A 21,401-nucleotide genomic window follows, 5' to 3' on the forward strand; every position below is an offset into this window, starting at 1 on the left:
CAGACAGACAGACACACACACACACACACACACACACACAGACACACACACACACACCTAATACCAGGTCACCTCAGTGACCTCATCACATCTCGCACTGCACCACGCTGTCTGAGATCCTCCAGCACTGCTCGATTGGTACCACCCTCTCTCAGAATGAGAGGTAAGTACAATTCAAGGCTCTTCTCTGTTCTGGCACCGAGGTGGTGGAATGAACTTCCCCTAGATGTCCGTACAGCAGAGTCCCTGATTATCTTTAAGCGACGACTGAAGACCTTCCTCTTCCTGAAATACCTAAATTAGCACTTTCCAAGTTTGTAGAATTCGAGTTATATTTATATTGAGTTTGTATTCTTGCGTACCAGTGTAGATTTATTAATTACTAGAGATTTAAAGCACGTTTGTACGTCGCTCTGGATAAGGGCGTCTGCTAAATGCCGCAAATGTAAATGTAAATGTAAATACCACGATATTACCACCTTTGTGCTTTACTGTAGAAATGGTGTTATATGGAGGATGAACTGTATTGGATTTACATCAGCCAAACAATTTAATATTAGTCTCATCTGAACATAACACCATTTTGCAAAAAGCTTTAGAATCTTCAAGTTTTGACAAAGCTTAGTCATGACTGCTTGTGGTCTTTCTTAAAGAGTGTTTTTCTTTCATGCAACCCTGTTGTACCAAATCAACTTTTTGACTTGTGCCTATATAATTATATATATATGAACAATGCATATGTGACCTGAGCTTCACACACTGCATATAAAATATATATATATATATATATATATATATATATATATATATATATATATATATATATATATATACATATATATATATATTATATATGCAGTGTGTGAAGCCTTGTGGTCACATATGCATTGTTCACGTCACATGCACAGAAACCTTTACCACCACTTAACAGGAAGTGAGACAGCACAGGTCCTAGTAGCCAAAATTCTGAACAGATCAGTTTCGAGGAATAATCATTCAATTTAAAAGCATTATCAAAGAAAACAACAGGACTGGTATCAGATCCAGGTCACCTCAGCCCATAGAAGCGATAACACTTCTTTACATAGATAAAGTTATTTTACAGGCATTCAGAGAAGAAGAAAGGCCAATGATGTGAAAAAGTTTCCACAGAGTCACACAGGAGTCTGTTATTCCAATAAGAGAGAATAAAAAAAAAATAACTTTATAACAGTACAGTAAACATGCCAAACTTCCATTGGGCTACTGCAATTTAGCTTTATTTACTTTAATTAAAAGTGTTTTATTTTGTCAGAACCACAGTAAGTGTCCATGACACAGTATAAGAAGTGAGAAAAACTTCTTAACCACTGTGTTGCCATTAAGGCAAAATGTTAAGGACTTTTATTTTGATACGAGGTAGACCTGGAGTTCGGGGTTAGAGGTTATTTCCTGTATAGAAGAAAGGAAGCTGACAGTATGTGTGCACTTGTAATCCATCTGTTGTTAGCACTAGAAGCAATGTCGTAAGTACAAAATTCATTATGTTAATAAGTTAATGTTACAATACTGTTTAAAAAGAAAAGACCAAACATAGTTACAGTGTTTATTTACATGTAGATACAGGTATATTTCATTAGACAAGATTTGTTAAAACATTCGAACTTTTTTCCTTTGTTACAGTTTTCACTCTGTCATGTAAGATGATGTTGAAAGCCACAGTAAACAGCAAGAAATCGCTCACTACGACTTGTCGTCATTTTGCATCAGAGTTAGCTGGCTGTATAGCTACAGTTGCTACACTGCAGTGAGGACAGCACAGTGAAAAGACAGAGAAGTTAGTGTTGAACATCGTGACAAGATGGAAGGAAAACGTGCTAAGTCTTCTGTAGCAAGTGGAAGTTCTCACTCATCTGCGTCATCAAGCCGTGCAGTAATCCGTGCATCGGGCTAAAGCAGCAGCTGCTAAAGTACGTGCTGAATATGCAGAAAGAGAGGCTAAAGCTAAAATAGAAAAGGCAGCTAAAGAAGCTGAATCACAGTTGGAGAAAGTAAAAAGAGAGACTGAGCTTGAGACACTAGCCATGTGTCGTGAAGCAGCGGCTGCTGAGGCTGAAGCAGCCGTTTGGGAATCGGCTGAGACAGTTGCGAAGTGTATTCTGTTGGATGCAACGAGCGCTTCAGGAGAAGATAAAATGGAGCGGACAAGCGAATACGTCCAAACTCATTTTGGCCCCACTAGCTCCACAAAGGGAGCAGCTACGAAGGCTTGCTCACAGGCTTTTCAGCCTGCTGCGGATGGCACTCTCATTTTCAGTCCGAACAATCCCTTCTCTCCATACCCGCAGGTCCATGTTCCTTTACATGAGCCACGACAGGTTAATAACATAGGAAATGTGAATATATCAGAGGATGTTCTAGACGATACTTATGTTCCACCAGCAGTCAAACTGTCATACGGTGAGACTTTAACTGACAGAGAGGATGCTCAGGTCGATTCAAAGAAGTTTCATACTGACTTGAATATTTCTGCTCTGTGCTATTACCCCCAACTAAAACCCGACCAGGGCGTGTCTGCAACTGAACATCTTGCGCAATATTTAGCTCGACGTGACCTGGTGAGCGCAAGCTTGTATGAGTTTGACGATAAACCGGAAAATTATCGTGCTTGGCAGTCTTCATATAAAAATGCTACACAAGGGCTGGCTCTCACTGCGACTGAGGAGCTAGACTTAATGACTCGATGGCTTGGCAAAGAATCCAGCAACCAAGTGAAACGCCTGCGTTCAGTGCATGTAGCAAGTCCAGACATAGCACTCAGAAAAGCCTGGGAACGTCTTCAGGAATGCTACGCAGCACCAGAGGTAGTTGAAAAAGCCCTCTTCACTCGACTCGATAAGTTCCCTAAAGTTTCGGCAAAGGAAAATCTGAAGTTAAGGGAGCTAGCAGATCTGCTGATGGAAGTGCAGTGTGCTAAGGAAGACGGCTACTTTCCAGGTTTGTCCTACCTTGATACTGCACGAGGCATTGAACCTATAGTGGCCAAACTGCCTTATGGACTTCAAGAAAAATGGATCTCTGGTTCAAAGTATAAAGAAGAAAATGGAGGACGGTTTCCACCATTTGAATTCTTTACCAGATTCATCTGCTATGAGGCAAAGAAAAGGAATGATCCCAGTTTTGCCTTTTTAAATGCTAGTGGATCTTCTGTAAAGTTGAAAGTCCCTATCTTAAAAGCACCAAGAACCCCATTGCAGTTCATAAGACCAATTTCTCCCCAGCAGAGTCAAGCACTTCCAGTGATCCAAATAAGAGCTGCCCAATACATGCAAAGCCACATCCACTGAAGAAGTGCAAAGCCTTTAGAGCAAAAGACCTTCAAGACAGGAAAGCCTTTCTGAAAGAGAGAGGATTCTGCTTTAAGTGCTGTGGCTCAAATAGTCATGTGAAGGACTGCACTGCAGTAGTGAAATGTTCTGAGTGTGACAGCACCAATCATGTCTCCGCTATGCATCCGGGCCCTCCACCGCAGACCACAGCTCCTGTAACCTCATCGCAGAATGGCGGGGAGGGAGAAGAGGGTAACAACAGTAGGGAAGTCGTCAGTTCAAGCTGTACTGAAGTATGTGGTGCAGGACAAGTTGGGAGGTCATGTTCCAAGATATGCCTAGCAAAGGTGTATCACAAGGGCTCTCCAGATAAAGCCATCAAGGCATATATCGTTTTAGATGACCAAAGCAACCGGTCATTGGCGACGTCTAGTTTCTTTGACCTTTTCAACGTTCAGAGTAAGCCATATCCTTACTTATTGAGAACGTGTTCCGGCACAGAGGAAACATTTGGCAGAAGGGCTGAAGATTTTATGGTCAAAGCACTTGATGGGAAAGTGACAATCCCTCTCCCCCCACTTATTGAATGTAATGACTTACCTGACAACCGGGCTGAAATTCCCACGCTGAACGCCGCTCTTCATCAACCTCACCTCGTCAAAGTAGCAGAACACATTCCCGAGTTGGACCCCACTGCGGAGATCCTCCTGCTGCTTGGTAGAGACGTAATTAGAGTGCACAAGGTAAGGGAACAAGTAAATGGCCCTCCCAACGCCCCTTTTGCTCAACGTCTTGACCTAGGTTGGGTGTTGATTGGAGAGGTCTGCCTAGGAAATGCGCACAAGCCAAATGTCAGCACTTACAGGACAACAGTGCATGATTGTCAACGGCCCTCGCTCCTCCAACCATGCACAAGTTTTATGCATGTCAGTGATGAACTTCATGGCAAAGAGCCCAGGAAGAGTGTCTTAGGGCTCAGCAGGGCTAAAGAAGACAGGCTGGGTAAAAATGTATTTGACCGCACCGAACAGGACAACAAGCTGGCACCATCAATTGAGGATGAGACTTTCTTGAACATAATGGACAAAGAAGTCTACAGAAATGATTCAAACAATTGGGTCGCTCCACTACCGTTCAGGCAGCCTAGAGAACGGTTGCCCAACAACCGCAGCCAAGCACTCAAACGATTCGAATCACTTCAATGCAATTTGAGAAGAAAGCCGGAGATGGAACAGCAATATGTGGCATTCATGGGAAAACTGCTGGAAAATGATCATGCTGAGGTGGCACCAGGACTAAGGGAAGACGAAGAGTGTTGGTACTTACCAAGCTTTGCAGTATTTCACCCACAAAAACCAGGTCAAATCAGGGTGGTGTTTGATTCGAGTGCCCAACACTCCGGAATCTCCTTAAATAATGTCCTATTGACTGGCCCTGATCTTAACAACTCCCTTCTGGGAGTACTCATGCGGTTCGAAGGAAAAGGTGGCTGTTATGGCAGACATACAGCAGATGTTTTACTGCTTCCTCGTAGAAGAAAAACACAGGAACTATTTGAGATTTTTATGGTTCAAGAACAATGATGTAACAAGTGAAGTCGTAGACTACAGGATGAAGGTCCACGTGTTCGGGAACAGCCCGTCTCCAGCAGTGGCAATTTATGGGCTTAGAAGGGCTGTCAGAAAGGGTGCACAAAGATATGGACAAGACACAGTCAACTTTGTTGAACGTCACTTTTATGTTGATGACGGTCTTTGTTCTGTCCCTACTGATGCTGAAGCCATTGACTTGTTGCGTAGGACTCAGGCTTCACTTGCTGAGTCGAACCTCAGGCTCCACAAGTTTGCATCAAATAGTCCGGCAGTCTTGGCAGCTTTCCCAAGTGAGGACTGTGTGGCAGCTGGAAAAGAGGTAGACCTCTGTGGGAAGGAGTCACCCATCCAACGCAGCTTAGGCCTCCTGTGGGAGGTAGCTACGGACACATTCACCTTTTCTGTGTCAGTTGATGTAAAACCGTTTACCGTCGTGGAGTTCTCTCCATGGTGAACAGTGTTTTTGATCCCTTGGGTTTTTTGGCTCCTGTTGTAATCCAAGGCAGAGCCCTTCTCAGAGAGCTGAATTCTGAGGCTTCAGAGTGGGACACTCCGTTACCTGAAGAGAAATTAGGCAAGTGGGAGGCTTGGCGAAACTCACTTCAAGAGTTGAAGCACTTCCATATTTCAAGGATGTACACAGGCCTCTCTCTAACCAAGGCCGAGCATAGAACTCTGTGTGTTCTGTGATGCTTCTACTATGGCCATTGGGGCTGTAGCCTATTTGAAGACCATCCAAGAAGACATTGTTGACATTGGATTTGTCATGGGGAAGTCTAAACTTGCTCCTCAATCAGAGCCAACCATACCGAGACTTGAACTATGTGCTGCGGTTTTGGCTGTGGAAGTGGCTGAACTGATTCAGGATGAACTGGACTTGAAGCTAGATTCCATTAAGTTTTACACTGATAGCAGAGTGGTCCTTGGATACATTCATAACCAATCCAGACGGTTTTATGTATATGTCCACAATCGAGTCCAGCGTATTCGCCAGACCACAAATCCTGAACAGTGGCAATACGTACGCACAGAGGACAATCCAGCTGACATTGCGTCAAGGTCTGTTCCAGCATCACGTCTCACACAAACAATGTGGTTCAGTGGACCTACCTTTTTGCGTAAGCTTTCCAGTCAACCAGAGCCTACTCAGTCATTCAGTTTAGTCTCACCAGAATTGGATGCGGAGATTCGTCCGGATGTGAAGAGTTATGCCACCCAGCTACAAAAGAAAGGTCTCAGCATAGAGCGTTTTGAGAGGTTCTCCACCTTTAACACTCTCCAGCGAGCTGTGGCATTCTTAATTCATGTTGCAAGATCTTACAAGTCCCCTAACATGATGGACAAGTGTAGAGGATGGCATAAATGTGAGCTGCCTCGCTCTCCGGATGAGCTTTCCCAAGCCAGAGAAGTCATCATTAGAGCCGTTCAGAGAAAAGCATTTGGAAAGGAATTTGAAACTCTAGAAAGAGACAAGCCAATTCCTATAAACAGCTGTCTACGTCGTCTCAACCCTATCTTGCAGAATGACCTCATCTGTATCGGAGGCCGCCTGAAAACGCAGACGAGGTTGACCAAAAGAACCCTGTAATTCTCCCAAAGGACAACCATGTTTCCTTGCTGCTCATCAGACATCATCATACCCAAGTAAAACATCAGGGTCGCCATTTAACAGAAGGCGCTGTGAGAGCTGCAGGACTCTGGATTTTGGGAGGTAAAAGGCTCATTAACTCAACTCTTCACAAATGCGTGACCTGTCGAGACTCAGAGGACGGATGCAGGAGCAACTAATGGCAGATTTGCCACCGGAGCGTCTCAAGGCCTGCCCTCCCTTCACGTATGTGGGGCTAGATGTCTTCGGACCATGGCACATCACTACCAGACGTACAAGAGGAGTTCAGCCTGAGAGCAAGAGGTGGGCCATATTATTCTGTTGTATGAGCTCCAGGGCGGTTCACATTGAGGTGATTGCCTCAATGGACACTTCAAGCTGTATCAATGCCTTAAGGCGTTTCTTCGCCATAAGAGGACCAGCCAAACAACTACGGTCAGATTGTGGCACGAATTTCATAGGGGCCTGCAGAGAACTCGGGATGAGCGCAGACCAACCAGACACCGCTGTACAGAGGTACCTACACCAGCAAGGATGCTCCTGGGTGTTTAACCCACCACATGCTTCGCACATGGGTGGTTCATGGGAACGCCTCATTGGAGTGGCTCGAAGGATCCTGGAGTCAATGCTTCTTGAAAATGGCACTCGCCTGACCCATGAAGTCTTGTGCACACTAATGGCGGAGGTGGCAGCAATTATGAATGCAAGGCCTCTGGTTCCAGTTTCAAATGATCCAGAGGATCCATTCATTCTCACACCATCTATGTTGTTAACTCAGAAAGTCAGTACTCCACCTCCTCCAGGAGACTTTACGGACAGAGACCTCCTAACTAAGCAGTGGAGACAAGTACAAGCCTTGTCAAACATGTTCTGGCGCCGTTGGAGACAAGTGTACTTGTCAACTTTACAAGGCCGGAAGAAATGGACCAAGTCCCACCAAAATCTGCAAGAAGGAGATGTCGTCCTCCTCAAGGACAACCTAGTTGTCCGCAACAACTGGCCTATGGCGATAATCACAAAGGCTATTCCTGGAGAAGACGGGAAAGTCCGTAAGGTGGAATTGAAGACCACAGATCAAGGACATTCAAAAAAGTACCTTAGACCAGTGACAGAACTTGTTTTGCTTCTGAGTAAAGAATGATGTTCATATGTTTAGTTAATACATAATTTGTTAAGTGTAGTGACCTCACAGATGCCAGGCGGGGAGTGTGTTGCCATTAAGGCAAAATGTTAAGGACTTTTATTTTGATACGATGTAGACCTGGAGTTCGGGGTTAGAGGTTATTTCCTGTATAGAAGAAAGGAAGCTGACAGTATGTGTGCACTTGTAATCCATCTGTTTTTAGCACTAGAAGCAATGTCGTAAGTACAAAATTCATTATGTTAATAAGTTAATGTTACAATACTGTTTAAAAAGAAAAGACCAAACATAGTTACAGTGTTTATTTACATGTAGATACAGGTATATTTCATTAGACAAGATTTGTTAAAACATTCGAACTTTTTTCCTTTGTTACAGTTTTCACTCTGTCATGTAAGATGATGTTGAAAGCCACAGTAAACAGCAAGAAATCGCTCACTACGACTTGTCGTCATTTTGCATCAGAGTTAGCTGGCTGTATAGCTACAGTTGCTACACTGCAGTGAGGACAGCACAACCACTTTCTAAAAACACACAAGGTGTGAAAATACTTTTGAGCCTTTACATCCACCCACAGCAAACAGTTTATAGATCATGAGATCAGACACTGAGCAAGTCAGGAAGAGTTTTGGTGTTTTGGACTGTCTACTTTTGTATCAGAAATCTACACCGAGCTCCAGCAGGACAAAACAGGACTAAAACAGCAATGCACGACTATCATGCATGTCGTGTTTCCATCTTTAAAGCACTAATGTTTGTGATTTTTAAGGGTATGTACAGGGATGAATTTGGGATTTTTAATGCATACTGTATTTAATAATGACAAGATGTTTTAATGATTTATGTCAAAGACTATAATCATTATTTGCACATTTACTAAGCTTTCATGCTTTTATAATGTTGTAAGTGAGGGCAGAGAATTAATTTATGGACTTTGACATAAAATATTATAGGCTACATAGCATGGGTGAATTAATTAATTAATTAATTTATTAAGTAATACATTTTTTTTTTTTTTTTAGCTTTTCCACTTATATTATACTGAAGTTTCCAAATATTGTAATTCATAAAAAATGTGAATAGAAAATGTTTTTCGGTGAATACATTTAAAAAAGTTTGAGCTTTGACTCTATATCACTAAACAATTCTCGACTGTTAGAACTGTTGAACATTAAATGTGCTGTTCACTATGCATTCTGTAAATTTAAAAATCTTCTGTAACAGATTTATTGCCTAAAATATTCTGATATTTTGCATTTGTCCTGACACTTACAGGACCCAACTGCAGTTTTTTTTTTTTCATATAACTGTCTACTTTTATCATTCTTTATCTGCTATGGTTAGCTTAAGAAAATCTCTGTTAAAATTATTGGATAGCATAATGAATGCATTTTAATAGTTGGCCACTGTGGTAATGACAAAGTGAAAACAGAATTCTAGAAATGAATGTATGTTTTTTTAATTAAAAAATCATGCACAAAAGTATACAAATCCTTCACTCAGTACTTAATTGAAGCAACTTTGGCAGTCCTTTACCAGTTGCACAGTCCCTGCTGCACAGCATGATGTTGTCACTGTCATGCAGAGGTGGCAAAAGTACACACATCTATTACTTAAGTAGAAGTACAGATACTCATGTTTTAAAATACTCGGGTAAAAGTTAAATTACTGATTATATCTTTTTACTCAAGTGAAAGTAAAGAAGTCTTGGCTCGGACATGTACTCAAGTAAAAAGTAGTTATTACTTCTACCTGTTTTAGCTGTTAACTGGACCTCTCATCATATTAATATTTGATAGATCGATAGATAGATAGATAGATAGATAGATAGATAGATAGATAGATAGATAGATAGATAGATAGATAGATAGATAGAACTTTATTGTCATTGCATAGTACAGGTACACAGCAACAAAATGCAGTTCGGCAAAAGTGCAAAAAGTGCAGATAAATATGTATCATATTTACAGCATGTAAGCATATGTACAGTGATTAAATATATAGGCTATAACAGTGCAGAGACGTCTGGACATTATTAAGAGCCTTTGCTATGTTTCCACACGGACAGTTAATGAGGTGATACCGGAGAAAGTGCACCTCTACAAGTCAAGTCAAGCTTTTATATATATATATATATATATATATATATATATATATATATATATATATATATATATATATATACAGATATTTGTGTAAAATGTAATAAGTAAAGGTAAAAAGTTGTCTGAAAAATAAATAGTGGGGTAAAGTACTGATACCAAAAAAATCTACTTAAGTACAGTAACAAAGTATTTGTACTTCGTTACTTCCCACCTCTGCTGTCATGCTTCACTTCTGAGATCTGTTTGGGAAGATGATGAGCGGTACCTGGTTTCCTCATAAAAATAACGTCTAGAATTCAGGCCAAACCAATCTTGGTTTCATCAGACCAGAAAATCTTGTTCCACACAGTCTGAGAGTCCTTCAGGTGCCTGTTAGCAAACTCAAAATAGGTTTCCATGGGTTTTGCCCCAGAAGAGACTTCTGTTTAACCACTCTGCCATGAAGTTCTAAATTCCTGAGGGAAATGTAACATAAAAAAGGATTGCATTCAGTCAACATGCACCAAACCGAAAGCCCTGTACCAAAATAATTTTGGTATGAATGTGTACCGTTACACTAATATATATATATATATATATATATATATATATATATATATATATATATATATATATATATATATATATATATATTTGTTCAGGAATTCTGTTGGTGCTGGTCTGAATTTGCAAAGAATTACTGTTTTGATATACTGTTTTGAACATAGTATACACACAGTTCCATATGTGCATATTTATTGCGCACACTGATTGTTATATTTTCCTCTGCTGCAGGTGTGTATGTTGCTTTGGCTGACACAGTGATGGTGCTCAAAGTTGGGAGCTCCTTGGAGCTTCCTTTTAATAACCCAATAGAATCAGGGTTATCAATTAAGTGGAAGTTCAATAGCACCACTTTTTCTGAATACAGTACAGACCAAAATTACACAATTCTAGAATCCCAGTTCAGTGGAAGATTGAAGGAGAACTATAATCCAGTTGGAGTAACTGTACAAGATCTTCAGCCCCAAGACTCTGGAACATTCTCAGTGGTTGCAGATAGCTTTTACAGACAGTATAAAACACTAATATTTAAAGTTTATGTTCAAAGTAAGTATGATTCACATTATGAATTTAATTTTATTATGTAGAATTAAAAACTTTAGTATATTTATTGGAAATCATTTACACTCTTTTGAAGGCAACATGTTTATTATTTTGCATTGCTAAATTATAACCCAAGCTTTGTGAATACATTTGTTTTAGAAAATCATTTCAGATGTTTTTCACGTGTGTGTGTGTGTGTGTGTGTGTGTGTGTGTGTGTGTGTGATTTTTATTTTGTTTGTTTGTTTGTTTGTTTGTTTGTTTTGTAAATGTATGCTATTACTCAACATTTAAGCAGGAGATTTTTTCCTTGTTTTTATTGCTTTATACTCTGTAAGCTACTCGCTATTATAAACTTTCACTGGTTTCATCCAGTCAAAATACATTAAATACATTCACCTGTTTAATTAAGGAGACTGCGTTAATTAGTGAAACACATTACAGTATTACCCTTACCTTAACCGTATATTTTCTGCCTTATACTCTGCTAAAAATTACCTTTTGCATTTCTGTCAGCATTACCCATGATCCTCTGTCTCCGTTGCTATGGCATTCGTGCTGAGTGACATGGAAAAAGAGGGAAATTGGTGTTCATGAACATATGTATTGCGTACACTAATTGTTATATTTTCCTCTGCTGCAGGTGTGTGTGTTTCTTTGGGTGACACAGTGATGGTGCTCAAAGTTGGGAGCTCCTTGGATCTTCCTTTTAATAACCCAATAGAATCAGGGTTATCAGTTCAGTGGAAGTTCAATAGCACCACTTTTTCTGAATACAGAACAGACCAAAATTTCACATTTCTAAAATCCCAGTTCAGTAAAAGATTAAAGGAGAACTATAATCCAGTTGGAGTAACTGTACAAGATCTTCAGCCCCAAGACTCTGGAACATTCTCAGTGGTTGCAAAAAGCATTAGCAGACAGTATACAACTCAAATATTTAAAGTTTATGTTCAAAGTAAGTATGATTCACATTATGAATTTAATTGTTATATGTAGAATTAAAAAAACTTTCATATATTTATTGGGAATCATTTACACTCTCTTGAAGGCAACATTTTTATTATTTTGCATTGCTAAATTATGACCTAAGCTTTGTGAATACATTTGTTTTAGAAAATCATTTCAGATGTTTTTTCACTTTGTGTGTGTGTGTGTGTGTGTGTGTGTGTGTGTGTGTGTGTGTGTGCTTTTTATTTTGTTTGTTTGCTTGTTTTGTAAATGTACGAATAGGTTCCATAACCTCTGTACAGATTAAGAAGTCACAAACATGGCCGGTGTCTACAAACAGCTGTGATGTTGATGTGAAGTGTGCAGCGCTCGGAGCTGAAAATGTCTCCTACCTATGGAGTGGCTATAAAACAGCGCGTGGAGCTCAGCTGCAGTTCAGTCTCTCACCAGCAGAAGGAGCTGTTACACTGAACTGCACTGCATCTAACAACGTCAGCTCAAGTTCTGCCACAGAGACACTGAGCTGTGAGCAGACCAGAACAAGTATATTTTACACCTACACGTACCTACATTGTGTTCAGTGTGCTATAGCACTATGTAATCATATCAGCTTAATTCAGTATTTTGTTTGTATGGATAGAAGCAGTGTTGTGCTAGTTACTAAAAAATAGTAACTAGTTACAGTTACTCATTAGTTGATTCAAAAAGTAACTTAGTTACTTTGTTGATTATTTACACCAAAAAGTAATGCGTTACTGTTAAAAGTAACTTTTTAGTTACTTTTTAAAGAACGTTCTTAAATGTTCCCATTAATGCCCTTTTATGCGTTATGGTCTACAAACACAAAACTGACTTAAACACAAAGTCATTTTTAAACACTATTTTATTAAAGTCAGACCAGCAGCACAAACTGAATATATCACAAGGATTTCTGAAATAATTAACAAAACAAGCTGAATAATATATTCACAATCAAAAACTTAAGTGGTTTCTGCTGTTGCGTTGAGCTCTTAAACATGTTCCTTTCACAGCTGAAGTATGAAAACTATCAACAATGTAGAACACCGGGTTAGCTTCTAGCTACTAGCTTCTAGCATGGAGTTCCTGGAGGAGCTTCAACAGACTGGAGTTGCTGTTTATCGCAGTATATACGAGCTTCAAACCAGAAAGACACAGCTTATATTTGACTTTGAAAAGTTTTTGTCTTTATACTCAACTAAAGTGAAATAATGAGCATATTTCCACTTTGAGAAACTCGTCTTGCTCTCGCCTCGACTCGCCATTACTGCCGCACAGACCTGAATAAACGGAGACACGCCCACAGTGCGTCTTCTTTGTGTTTACAGTGGTTCATCCACCAATCCTACAATGCAACGCTGCTGTAAACAGGTTAGGCTGTAGTCTACACTTCAGCCCAAATTCATTCATTTAAAAAAGTAACGGGTAACGCACCATACGCTAACGATAACGAAGTTACTTTATTTTTTTAAAGTAACGCGTTACAGTATTAGTTACAGTCAAAAGTAACGCGTTACTGCCCAACACTGGATAGAAGAATAGTGATATTTTATTATTTACAATTAATGGCTTACAAGTGTTTCTGTGTCATTTACATTTGACAACATGCTCCTTCATACTATTTAAAAAGGGTCTACGAACAGCATTTCATGATATAGTCATAGAATGTAATCTATTGATTTATTTATAGATATGAATTGGCCTCTTAGTTTTGGTGCCTGGTCCAATTTTTTCTTTCTTCCACTGGATACCACAGATGTTTGTTATTGATTTTTTAATCTTTAAGTGCTATTACTCAACATTTAAGCAGGAGATTTTTTCCTTGTTTTTATTGCTTTATACTCTGTAAGCTACTCGCTATTATAAACTTTCACTGGTTTCATCCAGTCAAAATACATTAAATACATTCACCTGTTTAATTAAGAAGACTGCGTTAATTAGTGAAACACTTTACAGTATTACCCTTACCCTTACATTAACCGTATATTTTCTGCCTTATACACTGCTAAAAATTACCTTTTGCATTTCTGTCAGCATTACCTATGATCCTCTGTCTCCGTTGCTATGGCATTCGTGCTGAATGACATGGAAAAAAGAGGGAAATTGGTGTTCATGAACATGAATCAATAGATTAGAGTTTGTGACAATACAGTAAAACCCCGTTGTACGAGTATAATTCGTTCTTGAAAATTGCTCGTAGGTCCATTTGCTCATAAGTTCGAACTCATTAATGAATGTAAAAACCGAAAACAGGGAACCGGCAGCGTGGGTTTGCTCGTGCCTTCGAAATTTGCTCGTGAAACAGGGTAAAATTTTGCGAGCGAGGTTGCTCGTATCTCCGTTTGCTCGTACTATAGGTTGCTCGTACAACGGGGTTTACTGTATCACGAAATGCATTGAGACTGTGTTGAATGGAAACCAATAGAATTTTACTTGCATATGAGAGAAAATGTAGTGTATATCTGATTCAGAATGCAATTATAATATTCATTAATCTTCTTAAAAAACATTTACTAAACGGAGCATAAATAAACAAAATGGTCTCCTGTTCCTAGTTATTTGTATTATCATAGATCCACTGTGGAATTATTTATCTCGTTAGTTTATCTAGTATTTCAGTGGCATCTTAGCCTATTATTATTGATAAGGCATGACATTTAGTGTAAGGAAATAAATTGTTTCTAAAAAATAGAAAACAATTTAAATATTTTATGTAACACTTTCAAACAAATCCATTTTTTCTGCCATTAAATTAAACCTATATTTTCTTCGAAACAGGTTGGCTTCCGTTGTCATTTCAGTCATATACAGTACAGTAGACAGTGAAACGATCTGAAACAGCACAATTATCAAACCAGGCAGTGATGCAGAAGATGAAGATGCTTTTAATAATCCCCCAGTAGAATGTGTTTGTTTATGCTTTGTCTCATTTGTAGGAACTTCAGTGTCAGTGCTGAAACTGATCAGTACTCTAATAGCAGCCTCTCCGTATCTCCTGGTGACAGTCATTCTAAATGTAAAATGTTACAGAGCTCATGGTAAGAACTTCAAAACAATAACAAGTTACAAGAATAAACAAATTTTTGTTATTTGATTGTTTGTTAAATTATTTGATATTTTATTTTACAGGTAATAATGATGACCAATGTGCCATGGCAGTAAATGAAGAATAAGTGTTATGTTTCCTCTGTAAGATAAAGTTGAACACACACTATATATATCAGGGGTCACCAACGTGGTGCCCGCGGGCACCAAGAAGCCCGCAAGGACCACATGAGTAGCCCACGGGCCTTTTCTAAAAATAGCTGTTTCCTACTTTGTCAAATCACTGTTGATAATTATTATAATAAAGCATTAACCTGATCAGTGTCTTCATATAGATAAATATCATTTATTATTAATAATAAAATATAATAAAATGTAAATTGAGCAAATTTGTTATTTCAGATCAAACTGAAAACTGTGTATCAAACTGGTAGCCCTTCAGACTAAACGGTACCCAAGAACTAGCTCTCATTTTCAAAAAGGTTGGTGACCCCTGATATATATTTTATATATATATATATATATATATATATATTATATATATATATATATATATATATATATATATATATATATATATATATATATGTCACATATAATCAACATCATTTTGACACTGTCTGATTTTATTCACATTATCTCAACATTTAAATAAACTGCATTTTTGCAACTGTAATAAATATAATATTTTTTTCTGAATGTAATCATTGTAACATATTTAACTAAAAATTATACAAAATGCAGAACATACAGTGCATGTGTGTGACATTTAGTGCAAAGACAGTGAGACAGTAGAACAGAGAAACTGCAGCACTGACAGTACAGAATATTTGTGTAAGTGTAAATGAAATGTCTGTATAATAATAAATACTGTACATGTAAACCCTGAATGGTTTTAGCAGCATTTGTGCAAAAATGTAATGTTAACAGTTAATGTGATTTTTTGTGTGTGTGTGTGTGTGTGTGTGTGTGTGTGTGTGTGTGTGTGTGTGTGTGTGTGTGTGTGTCAGTCCAGTTTCTTTGTCTCACATATTAAAATAACTTAAAAATAACTTTGCTGTTAAAAACATGAGTGTTTTCATCAACAATGTTCATGGCTTTGTAGATGTAGCATGTTGTGTAAATGTCCATGATGTAGGATAGCGAAACTTTGGTGATCTTCACAGCATCCTCACTATTCGCTGTAGGGTCTTGAGATATGAAATTCCCAAACCCAGCAATGATACAGCTGCTCAGGATGCTTTAGATGGTCCTCTGTAAAACGTTGTGAGGATGTGTGGGAGTTGGGACTTACTTAGCTTTTTTAAGAAGTAGAGACACTGCTTTATGCTATGCTGGTTTTGAGGGACCAGGTGAGCTTCTCTGCCAGGTGAAGATTTTTTTTTGTTTTTGAAGATCGCCACAAATGGGCCATTGATTTTCATTGGGGAATGATCATTACCTATCCTCCTGAAGTAAACAACCATCTCCTATGTTTTTCCAGATTCAAAAACAGCCTTGCACCAGTCCGTACTTTATATCTGTATGCTGACTCCTCAATCTTGTTGAGGAGACCCACCACGGTTGTTTCATTCGAGAACTTGATGTTGTGATTCGAGCTGTACATTGCTACACAGTCATAAGTCAGCAGGGTGTTGAGCACACAGCCCTGGGGAAGACCCCCAGTTCTCAGTGAGATGGTTATGGAGGTGCTGTTTCCAGATCCATACTGCCTGATGTTTTTCATTTAAAAATTCCAGCATCCAGTTGCAGAGGGAGTTGTTCAGGCCCAACCGACTTAGCTTCCCAATCGGGTGCTAAGGAATAATGGTGTTAAATGCTGAACTGGAGTCAATGAACAGCATTTGCATGTTTGTGTCCTTATTTTCCAGATGAGTGAGGGCCAGGTGGAGTGTGGTGGAGATGGTGTCTTCTGTGGAGCAGTTAGGATGATACACTGCAGTGGATGCATTGAGGGGGGAGCTGTGTCTTGAGATGCCTAATGACAAGACTCTTGAATTACTGATTGTTGATTGGTGGTGGGGAGGGGATGGTGTGCATGGGGACAATGGTGGTGGCCTTGAAGCACATTGAAGCAACAGCGCTGCTCATGTTGAAGATGCAGTTTTTCGCGGCAATGCATAATGTTTATTTTTATTTATTATTTGCAACTGTTGGCTCATTCTTGCTATTAGAAGTCTTTTGTATCTGTGAGGTTGAAAAAGGTGTAAAAATAAGTACTGTTCAAAAATCTTATTGGTGAAGAAGTGATGATCTTTAACAGCCCCAGCTGTTAAAGTAATTGGTAACAGGAAGTAACTAGTTTTGAGGTGGCTGTTTTTAATGTTTCCTGCCATATTACAAATTCATTTAATTTCATTACAATTCATTTTCTTTCCTTCATTCACAGTCCATCATATCAGTCAGCATGCAGTTACAGTAACTGGGGAGTGAGCTCTTGGGTCTTTCATGGTTTTTCTATATAGATGTGAAATCTGAAACTGCTTACAGATTTGAATACTTCTGAATCACTCAGTGAACGGATCTGGGTCTAGCGAGTCCTTTGAATCAGTAGGGATTCTACCTGCTTTTGCCATGGATTTCCACTAGAGGGCACTCACCTAATCATTAGAATTCACAGAATCCCTGGACTCCCTCATATCTCGCTGTTTTACTCCGCACCACAAGTCTGAAGGATCCGCTGAATCCCCTGGTCCAGGTGGTTTAGCCAGGATACCTATAGGACCCACAAGACTGTTCTGTTTCTGACCATGCAGGAAGTTTCCTGTAAAACTCAGTCAGCTACTTGGCTCTACAGTTACTTTCTAACAACTTTGCAAAGCCATATATATTTCAGCTGTTACTATGGTAAACACTTAAATTAAACACTGCAGGGAGAAAATATAAATGACTCAGAATCAAGAATTATTAATGGCAAATTTTTATTTTAACAACAAAACTATTCATATTACCTCAACAGATCTTCTGGATAGTATAAGGAGTGGTGGCTAATATAAGAAGCAAATGGCTATTAAAAGCTTATTATTTATGTGACAGAATGAATGAGGTTCAGGTGGTGATTGACACTCCTGACCACCAATCAGTAGCGAGCAGGCACTATTTAGAGTGGGTTGGTTTGAGCCTGGCATGTGTCACGCCCGGATCCTCCCCTTTTGCGGTTGCTAAAGACATTTCAGCCTGTCTTTTCAGTGTGTGTCCCTGTTGGATGCTGCTTTGGATCTGTTTATTGCCCTCCCTGCAGTTTAACAGCAGGTTATTTGAAGGCTGCGTATCCTGAGCGGTGAATTGATTCTCAGGAACTTATCTATCCGCGTTTGGATCCTCCTTCTCTCCTTCTCTCCTTCTCTTCTTTTTCGTCCTGGGTGATTATTGCTGCGATTCAACTTTTCCCTCGCTGCGTGCCGAGTGAACAACCTTGGCTTACAACTATTTAAAAGGGGAATTCTGCTGCTGCCATTTGGCTTCTGTGATTTGTTTTAACCGGTATTGTCTGGTCTACTGTGGGGTCGAGCAACGTGCAAGTATCGGGGCTGGCTTGAAGACGACGTGGCCGCTCCTTTTGGGTTTTGCTTCCCTCAACCTTTTAATCAAGTTCTTCATTGGTTTTGTTTAAGCGGTGTATATGGTGAATCATATTGTGCTTGGTGACTATCCATCATATTACGGTGGAATTGTGACCTTAATTCGCTGTTTCCTTCCTTTCTGTCTGAGATTTATTTTGCTTTTGGTTTCTTTCAGGAGCTGGGGTCCCACGGGTGAAAGGTCTTTGGTGGTGCTATTTCTACATTTGCTGTACGACACTTTTGACGTGTATGAGTGGGTGTTTTGAGTTCACGGTGAGGTGTGTGGAAGTGTGCTTTTGATAATTAGTGCTGATCACTCCGTGGGTAACTCCAGCCCTGTATGCAATGATTTTATGTTGTTTTGTTCATTTGGAAGTTGTGTAAATTTATTGTTTAATATTTTGTGTCCGATTGTTTATTTTTTGTTATTTGTGTAATTGTCACTGGACCATATTCACCAGCGAGAACATTTTTTTTGTTTTATATTTTAAAGCTAAGTTTTCAATAAACTTTGTATTGTTTTATACGATGCCCACGTTTCCTGCCTACACTCAATAATAAGGGAATCGAACTTGTGTGACCTAATAAACTCTGGGGTTTACTTCTATTTCCTGGGTATAACCCTCCCAGGTGGCGTAGTCGACTTGGTTAGTATATAAAGTTGAGCTTGGGTGTGACGAGCCCTTCGGCTCTCCCTCCCTGCACCATCCGCACCCCTCGCGCCACATTCACATAATAAGCAACCCACAAAATATTCTTTAAAGACTCCATCACAAAAATATGCAGTTACTAAAATAGACTTGCAAGGAATCAACTGCATTAATGTTATTTAATATATGACGTAACAAAACATAACTTTCCATCATGTGACAAATATTTTGGTGCAATGTTATATAAAGCTGATTATAGAGCACTGAAATCAATGTTGGAAAAGTGAAACAGCTGCATTTTGTGTCATAGTGATAGGGGTTCTGCCTAGTGATGAGTCTTTCAAGAACGATTCATTCAAGTCTTTAAAGTGACTCTCTCGACTCTTCTAGTCTAAGTCTATCGTTCTTTTGTCAAGTGATTTCCACAGACGATATGCACTGTATTACACAGGAAAAAAAATTGGATATCTCATGAGTCCTCTGGTTCGAGTCATTCGTTATTGTTGTCACGTGACTACCATATACGCTATGAAGGTGATTAAAGGAACAAAATGAACTAATTGTTGGAAATTAAATGGAAAAAACATTCAAAGAACCAAGTCACTAAAATGATCCGATCTTTCCATAACCTATTCTGTCGGCTTTTGCCATAGTCCTTCCAATAGAGGAGACTTTCCGTAGAATCCACCGAATCCTTGGACTTCTGAATCTCACTCACACACACATTAAGTCACTCAGATTTGGTTGATTTGCTATGCACTTTAAGTCCAACAGATTCGCTAAATCCCACGGTTCTGTTGGATCAGCAAGGACTTGCATAGGATCCGTGATTTTGAGTCTCCTGTGTTTGCAACGATACAGGAAGTGTCCTGAACAACTTAGCCAGTTTCTACTTGTTGCTACAGTTACTTAACAAGAACCTAGAACGAGTAAATGGTGTAATTTACGCTTTGTATTTAAATAGGTTGATTTCCAGATATCCAAGGACTCAAGTGATATGAGAAAATGAAGAGAAGGTTCCATGAATCATCTTCTTCTTTCGGCTTCTCCCATTAGGGGTCACCACAGCGGATCGTCCGTCTCCATACCCCCCTGTCCTCTACATCTGCCTCTTTCAACCCAAATATCTGCATGTCTTCCCTCACCACATCCATAATCCTCCTCTTAGGTATTCCTCTGTTCCTCCTTCCTGGGGGCTCCATCCTCAGCATTCTTATACCCCATGTCCCTCCTCTGAACATGTCCAAACCATTTTAATCTCGCCTCCCTCGCTTTGTCTCCAAAACGTCCTACATTCACTGTCGCTCTAATAAACTCATTTTTAATACTGTCCGTCCTCGTCACTCCCAACAAAAACTTCAACATCTTCATCTCTGCTACCTCCAGCTCCACCTCCTGTCTTTTACTCAACGCCACTGTCTCTAAACCATACAACATCGCAGGACTCACCACAGTCCTATAAACATTCCCTTTCACTTTTGCAGATACTCTTCTATCACAAATCACTCCTGCCACTCTTCTCCACCCACTCCACCCTGCCTGCACTCTTTTTGTCACTTCTCTAACACACTCTCCATTACTTTGCGCTGTTGACCCAAGGTACTTGAACTCCTCCACCTTCTCCACCTCTTCTCCCTGCAAACGCACCACTTCACTGCCCTCACTCTCATTCACACACGTACTCTGTCTTACTCCTACTGACTTTCATTCCCCTTCTCTCCAGCGCATACCTCCACCTCTCCAGGCTCTTTTCAACCTGCTCCCTACTCTCACCACATATAACAACATCATCCGCAAACATCATAGTCCATGGAGACTCCTGTCTGACCTCGTCCGTCAACCTGTCCATTACCACCGCAATCCTTGTTGCAGTCCAACCTTCACTTTGAACCAGTCTGTTGTTCCTACTGCACTTCACTGCTGTCACACTGTCCTCATACATGTCCTGCACCATCCTCACATACTTCTCTGACACACCTGACTTCCTCATACAAAACCACAACTTCTCTCTTGGCACCCTGTCGTACTCTTTCTCTAAATCCACAAACACACAATGCAACTTCTTCTGACCTTCTCTATACTTCTCCATCAACATTCTTAAAGCAAATAATGCGTCTGTGGTGCTCTTCCTTGGCATAAAACCATACTGTTCCTCACAGATGGTCACCTCTTCTTTTAGCCTGGCTTCCACTACTCTTTCCCATAACTTCATGGTGTAAGAAGGTTCCATGAATCCTGAGTCATAGTAAGGATCGGGTTATTTATCCTGGATGAATCCAAATTCACTCATTGCTCATTTTTGTGAAGTTTTTTTTAGATTTCAAATCAAATCAA

At 39.7% G+C, this 21,401-nt stretch overlaps 1 protein-coding gene and 1 long non-coding RNA gene across 2 annotated transcripts; both read left to right on the plus strand.

Moving 5' to 3' along the window:
• Positions 1 to 1,358: 1,358 nt before the first annotated feature.
• LOC124388009 lies at positions 1,359 to 1,722 on the plus strand. The gene is made up of 2 exons (XR_006926316.1): positions 1,359 to 1,505; positions 1,663 to 1,722. It is a non-coding gene; the product is annotated as an uncharacterized LOC124388009 (long non-coding RNA).
• Positions 1,723 to 6,642: 4,920 nt separating this feature from the next.
• LOC124386970 lies at positions 6,643 to 8,088 on the plus strand. The gene is made up of 2 exons (XM_046851048.1): positions 6,643 to 7,871; positions 8,029 to 8,088. Exon 1 carries the CDS (start codon positions 6,643 to 6,645, stop codon positions 7,648 to 7,650), a length of 1,008 nt encoding a protein of 335 aa, XP_046707004.1. The 3' UTR covers positions 7,651 to 7,871; positions 8,029 to 8,088.
• Positions 8,089 to 21,401: the final 13,313 nt, after the last annotated feature.

This window comes from Silurus meridionalis, chromosome 6 (genome assembly GCF_014805685.1).
Source record: "Silurus meridionalis isolate SWU-2019-XX chromosome 6, ASM1480568v1, whole genome shotgun sequence".
Lineage (NCBI taxonomy): Eukaryota > Metazoa > Chordata > Actinopteri > Siluriformes > Siluridae > Silurus > Silurus meridionalis.